This window comes from Hemibagrus wyckioides, linkage group LG14 (assembly GCF_019097595.1).
Source record: "Hemibagrus wyckioides isolate EC202008001 linkage group LG14, SWU_Hwy_1.0, whole genome shotgun sequence".
In the NCBI taxonomy this organism is placed as follows: Eukaryota; Metazoa; Chordata; class Actinopteri; order Siluriformes; family Bagridae; genus Hemibagrus; species Hemibagrus wyckioides.
In genome coordinates, this window is record NC_080723.1 from 3,561,034 (window position 1) to 3,575,394 (window position 14,361).

Genomic DNA, 14,361 nt, shown 5'->3' on the forward strand with positions numbered 1-14,361 from the left:
AGTATCATGCTTTTATTTTATTTTATTTTATTTTATTTTAAAAAAAGAGTTTCCGTACAAATGTGGGCCATGACCACAAAACATATCTTTTTTTTTTTTTACCTCAGAGGAAAATGACATGATCACACATTTACTGTATGTTTATATACAATGTTAAGACAAAACACATTGCAGGTGTCTCTTTGCTATACAGCACAGCTTATAGGTTAAAGTGTTTGATGCTACAGATATTGCCTAGATGTTCAGCGTCTGAAACATTACGATGACATGTCCAGCAGGTTTAGGTCACCATTATAATATCTGTTTTTTTTTTTTTTTTTTACAGTACCATTAAGAACAACAGACCACATATCTCAAGAACAGCTCAGGATCGAGTCTATTCAAAACTCTAAATAAAATTATAGTCAGATTTGGCTTTAACTGACTTCTAAAAGAGTAAAATTAAGCAACTGGCGTTAACGGAACACAGCTTTAGTACCCTACAGTATTTGATCTTTTACATTAGTCATTATTTAGCATATTTACGCCTATATATAGGCCTCTTCTGGAAATACAAGCTTTAGCACCCCTTTTACGCTAACATCTAATGTAGCACCATTTTCATCTAAGAACAACTTCAGTGGTAGAAATGGGTTTTCAGAATCATGGGACAACAGATAAATCTGACCTGTGCATTAATACTGACAGTGCTTAAATGTGGCCACAGAGCCCTATGTGAGAGTGGTCATATGTGAGGGATTTTTTATTTTTTTTAATTTTTTTTTACTATATCAGAATACATAACATAGTATGTAATCATAGGAATGCTGTCAAGATAAAACACACTCACACAGACAAATACACACACACAAACACACAAAGGTGAAATGTGTAAAAAACAGGTTAAAAACAACCTTATTAAAAAAATGTAAAAAGTTCCCTTCATTCACAACCACTTTGTAATTTGGCAAAAGGCGATCAGAGGGATGGCAATCCCCCAGTGCCGGGTTAATTTCCTCAGTCTCTCAAAGAGACAAATCGTGACATTCAGTTGGACTGCGTCCCAATCACCCGCAAGATCTCTCTCTGAATTTGAGCTTCCTGTGTGTTAATGTTGGCATCTCCCACCTGACCATCCTCATACCTGTATGACATGCACATGGTTAGGGTTAGCTTTTTGTGAGCAGTTTAAATTGTTTCAGTAGAAAAAGAAAATCTAGCATCTTACACAAAAAAGAAGCGTGTGCAGACATGGTCAGGGACTGGGCACACCCAAATATTCCCATGTTTCTGGAGGTCTTTGGATGTTATTACTATGTATATATAAGCAGAAAAAAACATTTGGATGAAATACAAAATGCATTTATTTTAATTCTTGATCTTGGAAGAGCATTACGGTTGTCTCTTACCCTCACAAAGAGCGACGCAGTTGAGATTCCGACTCTGAAGAAACCTCGACTGCGCTGGGAGACTCTGCACGGGAATATAAACGTGAAAGAAATAAGCGATGTTGTAAAATCACAGCAAATCCAGAAATCCTGATAAATGTACAGTTTAACCTATTAACATGTCTAAATCAGGAATTCTTTTAATATTAGTGCTAGTCACACAGAGACCATTCCAAAATCTATAAGAGATAATGTGATCTCCATGACAAATGTGATGAAGGTCCTCTAACAACAGACCTGTGATTAAGGAAATAATTACTTTCTGTATATGCCATCATTAAGAAGGATCTGGGTTTGAGATAATAAGGATATATTTCTGGGCAGCACGGTGGCTTAGTGGTCAGCACTGCTGCCTCACAGCAAAAAGGTCCTGGGTCCGAATCCCGGGTTTGAACAGGCAGGGGCCTTTCTGTGTGGAGTTTGCATGTTCTCCCCGTGCCTGCATGGGTTTACTCCGGGTACTCCAGTTTCCTCCCACAGTCCAAAAACATGTACATTAGGTTCACTGGCAATTCTAAATTGTCCATAGGAGAGAGTGTGAGTGAGTGTGGTTGTCTGTCAATGTGTGGCCCTGTGATGGACTGGTGACCTGTCCAGGGTGTACCCCTACCTTTCGCCCAATGTGTGCTGGGATAATCCCTGTGACCCTAATTAGGGATAAAGCGGTATAGAAAATGGATATATTTCTGTCCATTAGCATTTTCATGTACATTCTGAAGTTGCTGATCTGATTGGTGAAGTTTAGATGAAAGTAGTAGTATCTCTCGCGTGCTAAACCTTTAATATTTATGATAAAACATTTATGATATTGCCAGAACTTTGTCATTGGCTCTTTGGACACAGTGACACTAAACTGGCCACCAGTGAGCGTGTCACATTATGCATTCATAGCACAAATAATTCAATAAAAAAAATACCAAGAAAAACTCTCAGCTGCACAAATGAACACACACCTGTGAGATGGTTTTGACTCTGTTATAATGATGTACTAGCTCCTCCTTTGTGGGCATGTGGTGCTGTCCTTTACCCATCCCTAGGAAAAAAGCATTTTAAGTTAAAGTATTCTGCACTTTTTAACTCTAACCTCGTCCGTACATCACAATGTCCCTCTTACCTGAGTATCCGAAAGAGATGCTGGAGATGGGACTGAGGTAGATGCCCTTCCCATAGGCTGCCCCATGCAGCTTGTTTGAGAAAACATGAACAAACTTACAGAGCATTCTAACAAGTCATCAGGCTGCGGTTAAACACGACAACAGTTCAATCAGTTTGCATGCCAAAGTAGGACATACTATACCTGCAGCTTAGTGTAGGAGGCGTTAACAAGTCCATTACGTAGAATAGAGTGCCAGTTTTCTATATGGGAACCACTAAAACACATTTGTAGAGAAACACAGTCATTATATTGAATTGTTGTTACATTATATTAAATGTACAGTCATCTCCCAAATTATTGCCTCCTTTGGTTAAAGTTTAAGAAAAATATATAGCTTAGTTCCTGTGAAAGGAACTCTTAATGCTTCAGTATACCAAGACATTTTGGACAATTTCATGCTTCCAACTTTGTGGGAACAGTTTGGGGATGACACCTTCCTATTCCAACATGACTGCACACCAGTGCACAAAGCAAGGTCCATACAGACATAGATGAGTGAGTTTGGTGTGGAGGAACTTTACAGAGTTCTGACCTCAACCCGATAGAACACCTTTGGGATGAATTAGAGCGGAGACTGTGAGCCAGACCTTCTTGTCCAACATCAGTGCCTGACCTCACAAATGTGCTTCTAGAGGAATGGTCAAAAATTCCCATAAACACACACCTAAACCTTGTGGAAAACCTTGCCAGAAGAGTTGAAGCTGTTATAGCTACAAAGGGTGGGACAACTCCGTATTACATTTATGTGCATGTAAAGGCAGACGTCCCAAAACTTTTGGCAATATAGTGTATTTCAATTCAATTAATTTGTATAGTGCTTTTATCAATGGACTTTGTCTCAAAGCAGCTTTATGGAAGTACTGAAACATAGAAAAAATTTTATAAAGTTTAAAGCTACTATTTTATCCCTATTTTATCCCTAGTGAGCAAGCCTGAGGCGACAGTGGTGAGGAAAAACTCCCTGAGATGATATGAGGAAGAAACATTAAGAGGAACCAAGCTCAGAAGGTAACCTCATCCTCATTTGGGTGACACTGGACAGTAAATAATGTAACTGTTGATAATGTCCTTTCTGCAACAGCGACCAAGAGCTCTTGAGGAACTAGTAGGTCAGTGCAGTTTCTGAGTTCATTTTTGACTTAGCACTAATTCCTTATGTTAGAGAAATCTAACCTTTAACTGAAGCAAAATTTTTTTTAATAAAATATAAAGTAATAAAATAAAGCATATGGGTCCCAATGTTTCGAGTAGTTTGCAAATACTTTTGAAGATGTTTTAAACCAACGTTTCCTATAATGCACGATGAGAATGGAGAATACAAAATATAAAACCTGTCTTCTTTGACAGCAACCAACGAGGGAAGACAAAGTCAGTCACGTTCTTACAACATGGCACGTTGAAGCCAGCTGACAGTATCTTTTCGAACTGCTACTCATGCAACTAAAGGGGGCACTGTAACACACTCGGAAGAAATCACATCTACATGCCTGAGCTCACAGATACCCATGATTGGCTGGAGTCGTGCAGACCGATAGAAAGTGTATAGCACTCCTCCCTTACTGAGAGCACAACAGTTTCATTCTCTTGCACTCCGGGCATCAAATGGCTGCACTAGCATCTGGATTCGAACTCTTAATGCTGGAGGACAGAGTGAATGGTTTTCTGTTGTGCGACACAGGAGCCCTTATATACAGTTCAATGAATCATGAAGTGTTTATAAAGATGTATATAATCTGTCTTTATACAGTTCATGAGCCTATGATGCATTGTATAAAAATGGTAAAAAGTGTCCTAGGGGATTTGGAAGAAAAACACAGATCCTCCACTAATGACTTAGCGAAGATTAGCTTCGTTTCTGTATCTTTCTTTTTTATGCCAAACCCACTTTGAGTGTTTGTTAAAAAAAAAAAAAAAAGCTTTATGCTTGTCTCATCTGACCATAAAATCAGGCTCTGGTCAAAGCGTCTTGTGAGCTACAGGCACATCTGTTTGTGCTTAGAAGAAAGAATACATTTCACATGGCAAAAGTCTGTTGGTGTGAATGTGGCTAATTGTAGATTTGGACTCCCAGATGCTCCTGTCTCCTGTGATCCCTGGAGAAATGTTTGCCACAATAACCATTTTTCAACCAACCATTCACTGTCAAATCTTCTTAATGGTGATGAATGACAAGAATGAAGGGAATTTGGCCTCTGTCATATCTGATATCACTCAGTGACACAGGAAGTCAAGGATGACCAGAGTTCATAAACATTTAGGTAAACAAATGTAAAAGGGAAATATTCTTCAGCTATATCTAGTTCTTCCAAATGTCTGTTTTTCTTTCTTAGAAGGAACCTTAGAATAAACTTTAATTGAAGAACATACTTCTCTCATGTCTTTGTGGAACTGTCCTGTGGTTGTTTTTGGATGTTATAGTTTCTTCTTTTAATACAGATTATGCTAATTACACTCAAATGTGTTTTTACCCCGTCTACAACATGGTGGCAATAATTCTGGAGCTGACTGCAGAACAAATAAAAAACGAAACGAAACACTGTGACTGTGACAGTGAAGATTTAGATATCATATTAATACACCCACTGAAAGGCAAAAGTGCTGCCATATAGCTTCTTAGCTGTGCGGAATCGAGCCTCTTTGGCTGGAGGGCTACTGAGCAACAGAAACTGGTGGGTAGTGTGCATGAACTTGAGTTGCTGTCAGCAGAAACAGAGAAACAAAAAATGAGATAAAAAGGAATCAACCCGTTTGCATGCTTTGTTCATATAACAGTGATGTAGGAGTATAACACTGCTAGAAAGTGTACTTACCCTGCTTAAAGGCAGCTTGACAATGTGAGATCGATTGCTGGATATAATCCTGCAGCAGATGAGGAGAGAAAAAGGTGCATTATCAAATGCAAATGCGGCTTTACACACGAGAACAAGAAATATCACTGAGGGGTGTTTTGCTTTTATAAACTATCCTGTAACATAGCACTCTCTACTGTAAAGCACATAACTTTTTTACTATTACAACATCTGCATAATCAGTTATCACTGCACAAATATATATATATGTATATATAAAACATGAATTTTGTATACTACTCACAAAAAGTTAAAGATATTTGACTTTTGGGTGAAATTTATGGAAAAAAAGTTCATGCTACAGTGATATTATACCATTTAAGTAGAAGCCTGCAATGGTGATTTCCTCATCTCAAACAATTTACTGAAACAAAAGCCAACAACAGTGGTGGGTATACCACAACAAAAAATGTCAATGTCTCAATAATTTGTCATGTGCCCTTGACCATCAATTACAGCTTGACAACGATGTCTCATGTTGTTCACGAGTCGACTTATTGTCTGCTGAGGCATGGCATTCCACTCTTCCTGAAGGGCGGCCCTCAGGTCATTGAGGTTATGGGGTGCAGGGTTACGAGCCTCTACACGGCGACTCAGCTGATCCCATAGGTTTTCTGTGGGATTCAGGTTTGGAGAAAGTGCAGGCCACTCCATTTGAGGTACCCCGGCATCCAGCAGCCGTTCCCTAATGATGTGACCTCGATGAGCTGGAGCATTGTCGTCCATGAAGATGTTCATGCAGGGGCACAATGACTGGATTAATGATGTTATTCAGGTAGTATTGGCTTGTTACTGTACCATTCACAAGATTCACAAGGGAGTTCTGTATCGAGTAGACACACCTGCCCAGACCAAACACCACCACAACAGTGGCTGAAGCATAGCGCTCTCCTTGACGTCTCCGACATCATTGGCGGCCATCATTTCTGCTCAACGTGAATCGACTTTCATCAGAGAACAGCACTGTGGCCCACTGGTCCCTCGTCCAGCGTAAATGCTCCTTGGCCCGACGCCTGTGCCTGGTGGTGTGGTCAGGTACCCTTGCAGGTCGTCTAGCACTCAGACCACACTTATGTAAACGGTTTCGAATGGTCTGACATGACACTTGGGTGCCTCTCACCTCCCTTAAATGTGCCTGGAGTTGAGTGGCATTCGTCATCCGGTTCCGCAGGGCACTGTTCACAATGAAGCGGTCATCAATGTGGGATGTGGCCAAAGGACGTCCACTTCTATGCCTTTCTGTGACTCTTCCAGTCTCTCTGTATCTCTGTCACAACCTGCTGATGACACTCTGTGACACTCTAAGCTCAGTGGCCACTTCCCTCTGAGAACATCCTGTTTGAAGCCTCACAATGGTGAGGTACTGTTGATCAATTGTTAGGTGTGGTCTTGGTCTCATGATGTCAAAATGTGAACAGCATGATGAAGAGGACTGTTTAAATACCAATTCTAATTGAATCGGAAAATTTATTGGATCAAACACCAGTTGTAAATTTTGCCATTAAGCACCTTGTTAGAGAACAGCAAGTTATGCAAAAAGTACTGAAACACTGAACAGTTGGACATGTGCATTCAAAACTGTAGAGAAGGTCAAATTAAGTTCACCTGTAAAGGTTATAGTGCATTTTAGGTGCATCCTGAAATTTCACCCGAAAGCCGAATATCCTTAACCGATCAGCCAAAACATTATGAGCAGTGAGAACTGAAGTGAATAAGACTGATGATCTCCTCATCATGGCACTTGTTAGTGGGTGGGATACATTAGACAGCAAGTGAACATTTTGTCCCCAAAGTTGATGCGTTAGAAGCAGGAAAAATGGACAAGCGTAAGGATTTGAGCGAGTTTGATAAAGGGCCAAATTGTGATGGCTAGACCACTGGATCAGAGCATCTCCAAAACTGCAGCTGTTGTGGGGTGTTCCTGGTCTGCAGTGGTCAGTATCTATCAAAAGTATCTTTTAAGTCAAGTAAGTGTCCTGTAAGTGTGCCCCACTTCACGACTTAAAGGATCTGCTGCATCATACTGCAGCACACCTTCAGGGATCTACTGGAGTCCATGCCTTGATGGGTCAGGGCTGTTTTGGCAGCAAAAGGGGGACCAACACAATATTAGGCCGAGGTCATAATATTATGGCTGATCAGTGTGTGTGTGTGTGTGTGTGTGTGTGTGTGTATAGGTCACTTTCACTTTTTAATTTATTTCTGTGCTTCATGCACATTTGTAAATTGTCTAGTGTTGTCTTTTATCTGCACACTCTCTAAGATAATTTCCTTGCCTGGCAAATTAAATTGTGTCTGATTCTTACCACTGTAAGAGAGGATGTGCAAGTGGATCCAATTTGTCCATCTGTTTCTTAATCTCTACATATGAGCCCTATAAAAAAATATATGACTGTGTTAGTCATTCTCCATGCCAGGCGATATCAGGAACCATCAGGTATTAAAGTCAAATATAAGGTTTATTTGAGATCAAAGGTTAATTTTTCATATTAAAAGCACAGCTCCTTCCATACTTGTGTTATTTCTCGAATCGACATGATGCTGTCCAGTGCTTTTTGCAGCCTATCATAGCTTCGTTTCTGTCAACCAACGGATAAGCAAAAACAGAAATATGATAAGGTGACATAAAAAGAATGTAAGTGTAATCAATTTGTTATTTCATAGGGTGTAATAAAATGGCCATGATGGCTGATATCATTAAGTCAGATAAAATCCTGTACCTTAGGGTTAAAGGCCAAAGCCTTGGGATCGAAAGGGTCAACCACAGACGGATAAGGATCAAATATAATGCTTTTACGAGATGACTCCAGGGCAGCTCTGCACATTGCTACCAGCAAGTCAACCACCTGCATGAACGGGATTTGATCAGACTGATGGAGTTTCAGCAAAGCAGGACAAACTCTTTCTATCTTTATATGTAGGTGTATATATGTGTATGTGTGTGATGTATGCATTACCTCTGCTCCTGTTGCTACATCTTCTACAGCCCCTGACATGACACCCAGTGTGTAGAAGGAGAACACACACAGCTCTCTTGTACACACTGCTGGCTGGAAAGACCAGATATTTTGTTAAACATATATAAATGTATCTCCAATGACCACACATAATCAGAGACCACAGGTAGTTCAGATAGAATTGTGTACAGCATGTAGCTGTAGTTAATTGTTGATACCTTGAGCATGGAGCCATTCTGAAAGACATGCTGCTCATCACAGACCACGCAGTACTCATTCAGGGTGGGAATTCTCTGTTCTGAGTACTTCATAATCTAGAAAAAAAAGACAGATTTAATATGTATAGACATTAATACAGGCATCAATCCTATAAAGAAAAACCCAATAATCTACCTGTACAAGAAAGCCGTATTCCAGAGTAGGGATACTTTTGCAGTGTAGGAGAGCTTGTGACGAGAAGAACAGCTCAATAAGCTGCTTGGTGGTGATCTGAACTGTGGATCTGGAGCCAGGGACTGCCACATTCTGTTGAGACAACCACAATGCATAGTTTATTTCTAGGAGACCATAGACCAAAGGTTTTGAGCCCCTCGGTACAAATATATTTCAGAGAGAATTTTAAAAAACAGACACGTTATTTACACCGATCTGGCATAACATTATAACCACCTGAATAATCTTGTGTTGGTCCCCCTTTCGCTGCCAAAACAGCCCTGACCCGTCATGCACTGTGTATTCAGACACCTTTCTACCAGAACCATCAATGTGAGCAACAGTAGCATGTCTGTTCAATTGGGCTAAATGGGCCAGCCTTCGCTCCCCACGTGCATCAGTGAGCCTTGGCCGCCCCTGACCCTGTCACCGCTTCACCACTGTTCATTCCTTGGACCACTGTTGATAGATACTGACCACTGCAGACCGGGAACACCCCACAAGAGCTGCAGTTTTGGAGATGCTCTGATCCAGTGGTCTAGCCATCACAATCTGGCCCTTAGTCAAACTCGCTCAAATCCTTACGCTTGCCCATTTTTACTGTTTCTAACACATCAACTTTGAGGACAAAATGTTTACTTGCTACCTAATATATCCCACCCACTAATAGATGCCATGATGAGGAGATCACCAGTCTTATTCACTTGACCTGTCACTGCTCATAATGTTATGCCTGATCAGTGTAATTGTGTACAGTATTATTTCGGCTATATATTGGTGCCAGGGTTCTTTTCTGATTTTTAAAAAATATTTTTTAGATTCCAGTTGACATTATTTATAGACATAATAGAGGGTAAGAAAATTAGAAACCCATGGTTTAGTGTCATGGAGCTCTGGGGATCCTCAGACTCCACTTTGATGACCATGATCATAGACCATTCAGCTGAATATATCACTACATTCAGTTTGTAACTCATTACTCAAAACACACAATCACATGCATTAATATAATATATATTAATATGATATATAATATAAATAATATCATAAATTTACTGCAATGATTAATAAAACATGGTAATTTTTCTCCTTCTTAATAAGCAGTCAAAAGAATGTAGGCTTGAGTATCTCACCTGTCCGTTGGGTGCGTATGTGAGTAAGTCTCCTTTTGGCATCTTCATGGTACAGGAGACTGATCGGCTCATGAGGCGGCTTACTCTCGGCTCAGGTCCAGATGGCCTCCCCTTCTCTCCAGGGCCCTGAATCAGAGGTACATTGGGACACCTGGAAAAATGGACAGAAGCAGCCATTAAAGTAATTAGTATTGTCCTGAAGTTGCATAAGATAATGTGTTGAGTGCTAATGACTTATATGTTCGTTTAAATTGTGACTTCTGTTATTAGTAAGAGTTTCCTCCAATAGAAAACATTGTGGACATGAACAAGAAGTCCAAATATGCTTATTTGTTTGTACTTGGCTATTGGTGTGAAGATGCTGAGCCCAGCCCGGAATTTCTTGATGGTTCCTCCAGCTTTGAACCAGCTATGCCTCTTCTTCTGCTGAGTTCTCAAAAATTCATTGCTGAGGTGTTTCCACTGATTTGATATGAATGTGCTAAGAATTCTGGCAAGGGAAGTAAGAAATGCATTAATGATTACTACTATATATAAAATATACTACAGCTATTACCCGATAATTAATTCTTTCACAGTAATAAGCTGACTAATAATGTCATAAATTTAAAATAGAGCTGGTCACCTTTTGAGCTGTACACCAACGCTGAAGCTATCCTTACAGGAAGGCTGAAACACTTCCACTGTTGGCTCTAAAAGAAATGAACTGTTCAGGTGTGCACAGAATACTGCACAAAATGAAAAACAAGGTACGCTGCCTACACACACGGTGTTGTTGAGTTCAGCTACATATAGTGGACATTCCTACCTGGTCCATCCAGGTACTGAGACAAAGAAAATCGAAGGCGCAAAACGATAGGTTCTGTTCGGTTGACTTTCCATGCTGTGGCCACCTCCTCCTGTAGGATAATACAATCATATATCCGTCAGAATTACTAGCACCTTTCATAAAAAAATTCTAAAAATATGAGCAAAAATGGCTATTACAAAATAATAATTCAAAGTCTTTTCTCAAGTTTTTCATGGCACTATTTTTTTATCCACAGTACATTTTTTAACGTTTTTCCTGCACCGGTATACATATATATCCAGGACAATGTCCACTGTGCAGACCATTTGCACTTGGCCAGCAAATGGTTTTACTTTTAAATCCACCATACAGCTTCACACTGCTTTGCACAAGCAACGCTGACATGCATACTGCTTTGAGCCATGTTGAGAAAATAGTGAACGTTGGCAGAAATATTACAGGGCTAGGGTTGCAAAGTGGTGTCTCTGATACAAGAAGGTGAACTCACATCTAAAAAGCCGATGTTGATGTGCAAATCGATGTCCACATCATCAATTGCCTCATATTCCCTGAAAACAAAAAAAGGATAACTCTGAGCTCAGGTTCTGACTGACATTAGACTTAAATTAGTGAGCAAATACATATGAACTTATTTTAAGTACCTTACACCAACAGCACTGTCAGAGTAGATATCCTTCACAGCTACAACATCTGTGTCCAATTGCGGGTGGCAATAGAGATCAGCAGCATAATTACCCTGTAGGAAACATTCGTTTGTTCCTCATTGTAGAAACAAATTGACAGTTTTTTTTGTTCCCTTATAAATAGCTACCTGAGCAATTTACAGGAAATACTTCAAAACAGTCTTGTGTTCTATTTCATATTAAGTTACACTATCATTTTATTTTCATTCAAGAATTGTATCCTGTATTAAGCTGCTGCTTTGTGTTTGTGGAATTCTGTATGTGAGTGGGTTTGTTTCTAATGAAGGCTTGGATAAGAAGTAAAGCAGACGCCATATGCTGTCTGCATCCAAGTACACTTTCACCTGTATTAATCCAAGTTCATGCTGAACTGACTAAGCTATATTAAGCAAACAATGATTCAACCTCTTGTATATTTTAATGCAGATACCTGTGCTCCATAAACAACGTTTTCACAGTCAATGTCCCCATCTGATTCCTCATCACTCCAGCACTGCTCACTGACACTCTGAGAGGCAGACAGGTTAAACAGGGTCAGCTGTGTCCTCCTCTGTCTCCTGACATCTCACTGATTTACTTGTCCTCACCATTTCCACTCCCTTATCCCCATCCCTTTGTCAGCAAATGCTTGCATCAACCAGTTTAAGCAATCTATTTAACTAGGTGACTAGTGTGACAGTACACAGAAAAGGCATACCATTATGACCACCTGCATAATATTGGTGTTGGTCCCCTTGCTGCCAAAACAGCCCTGACCCATCATGCACTGTGTATTCTGACACCTTTCTATTAGAACCAGCATTAACTTCTTCAGCAATTTGAGCAAAAGTAGATTGTCTGTTGGATCGGATCACACGGGCCAGCCTTCTCTCCCCACGTGCATCAATGGACCTTGACCGCCCATGACCCTGTCACTGGTTCACCACTGTTCCTTCCTTGGACCACTTTTAGATACTGACCACATAGATACTGACCACTGCAGACCGGGAATACCCCACAAGAGCTGCAGTTTTGGAGATGCTCTGATCCAGTGGTCTAGCCATCACAATTTGGCCCTTTGTCAAACTCACTCAAATCCTTACGCTTGCCCATTTTTCCTGCTTCTAACACATCAACTCTGAGGACAAAATGTTCACTTGCTGCCTAATATATCCCACCCACTAACAGGTGCCATGATGAGGAGATCATCAGTCTTATTCACTTCACCTCTCAGTGCTCATTATGTCATGCCTGATCGGTGTAAGACATCTCAACATATTACACACAATATCCAAACCTGTCATGCCGAATTTATCCATGAATTTATTTCCCACAATCGTTTACACATTTCCAACAGTAAAATAACCAATAAATAAAACAAATATCATTATATAGGCTTTATGTTTCGAAGGTTTTTTAAGGGGTTCTTTACCATGCTGATCATAGATTTAGCTCCAGTGACTTTTTGTGTCCCTTCCTTTCCATTCCAGTGACGAAGAGTTTGCCCGAGCACTTTATGTTCAGATCTGGTTTAGACTCTACGATGAGGTCGAGCATTACAACCAGGATGAAGATGATGCTTATTCAGGCAGAATGGCTGAGTAATCCCAAACCATCCCAAAAACAACCTGCCAGAACAGCAAGGAGAAAAGGAGGGTGTGGATGCTGGACCAGATAAAAAAGAAAAAGAAAACAAACAAACAAAAAAATTCAAATAAATAAATTAATTAAGGCAAGTAGTTAGATGTATAGAATACACAGGCGAATGAGATCAAAATAATAAGAGTAGCTGATGAAAATAAAAATGCATAATAAGTTAGAATCTCACATCCCATCATAAATGCCTTTGTTTAAGTGTTTGATGAAAGAGATGCATTTCACGTTTGATTCACAACGGTGGAATAAAGAACATTTCTGGTTTAACACAAAGGAGAGAAAAAAAATCCAAGATCAGTTGTGTCTATTAAACGATTTAAAGACTAATTCGTTCATCCTTGAATCTCTACTGCATCTCTTTGGCTTGCCCTGTTGATTGATTCCTAAATCCAAGTGCAGAACCGGCGACAATGCAAAACGCCCTTAACATGCAAACAGCTCCATAATGACAATCAGCTAGATTAATAAATAAATAAATAAATAAATAAAAACATTTAGGACCAATTTATTTCATCACCATGAAGGTGATTTTTTTTTACCTCTTACCTTTTGAGAATAGGGCAGTGAAGGTTCTCCGTATTTTAGGTTGCATGAATTAAAGGAAACTTATAAAAGAAAAAAAAAAGACCACGATGGAAATGGCAACAATTAGGCAATCATTTAAAAGGGTTTCATTGTGTGCTTCTCTGTCTGACCGTACCAGCGGCTAGCCCGGCCCTGTCTCGCGTTTGTCGCTGTTTATTTCTCCTTGTGCTGGCCGCTTTCTCCCTGACAACGCTTGGTGTACGCATGCGCCGTGGCTCTCTGCCTGGTCACTAGGCCACCGATAGGGCGCGCGCTCTCAGTAGCGGGACTTGAACCGCATACAGTCTGTAAACATCCCAGAATGAACAGAAAGCGCTCTGTTCTCTCTCTCTCTTTTTCATGATGATCACTGGATCCTGTATATAAACATCGTGCAGAACATTTTGCACATGGATGGCATTTTTAAATGATACCATAGAAATGTATTCATCCCAAAGGAAGTTCTTTTGCCAGAGACTGCACAAGAGAAATATAAATATGAATGAAATATTCTATGTATACAAAAAGTACAAAAAAGTGCTAGAGAACTAAGAGCATATTGCTCATGATATGATAATGCACGTGATGTGATATTGCACATGATATGACAATATTTCTTACGTTTTGTGTAATTCAATTTTGTACAATTTTTCTGTAAAAAAAAGTTGTACAATGTGACGTTTAGCGCGTGCTCTGCTTCCAAAAGATGTTGCT

At 39.9% G+C, this 14,361-nt stretch overlaps 1 protein-coding gene across 2 annotated transcripts; it reads right to left on the bottom strand.

Moving 5' to 3' along the window:
- Positions 1-28: 28 nt before the first annotated feature.
- On the bottom strand, positions 29-13,848 carry parp6b (poly (ADP-ribose) polymerase family, member 6b). 2 transcript variants are annotated; one of them, XM_058408816.1, is made up of 23 exons: positions 13,630-13,848; positions 12,860-13,055; positions 11,879-11,956; positions 11,407-11,501; positions 11,253-11,313; positions 10,763-10,853; positions 10,580-10,646; positions 10,295-10,444; positions 9,955-10,105; positions 8,783-8,914; positions 8,608-8,703; positions 8,390-8,482; positions 8,153-8,278; positions 7,946-8,011; positions 7,739-7,806; positions 5,394-5,442; positions 5,167-5,279; positions 2,725-2,797; positions 2,542-2,611; positions 2,381-2,460; positions 1,389-1,452; positions 1,208-1,292; positions 29-1,123 (listed from the first exon to the last, which is right to left on the bottom strand). In XM_058408816.1, the coding sequence occupies exons 2-23, from the start codon at positions 12,869-12,871 to the stop codon at positions 1,027-1,029; spliced, it is 1,917 nt and encodes a 638-aa protein (XP_058264799.1). In that variant the 5' UTR covers positions 12,872-13,055; positions 13,630-13,848; the 3' UTR covers positions 29-1,026. The 2 variants fall into 2 exon arrangements, with proteins under 2 accessions (XP_058264799.1, XP_058264798.1); XM_058408815.1 differs by having other exon boundaries at positions 12,860-13,092.
- Between the last annotated feature and the right edge of the window lie 513 nt (positions 13,849-14,361).

Coding starts and splice junctions, on each gene's coding strand:
- parp6b (XM_058408816.1), bottom strand. Junction 10,647..10,762: donor TCAGTACCTGGATGGACCAG/GTAGGAATGTCC, acceptor CATTTCTTTTAG/AGCCAACAGTGGAAGTGTTT. Junction 5,280..5,393: donor TCAAGCTGCCTTTAAGCAGG/GTAAGTACACTT, acceptor TTCTGCTGACAG/CAACTCAAGTTCATGCACAC.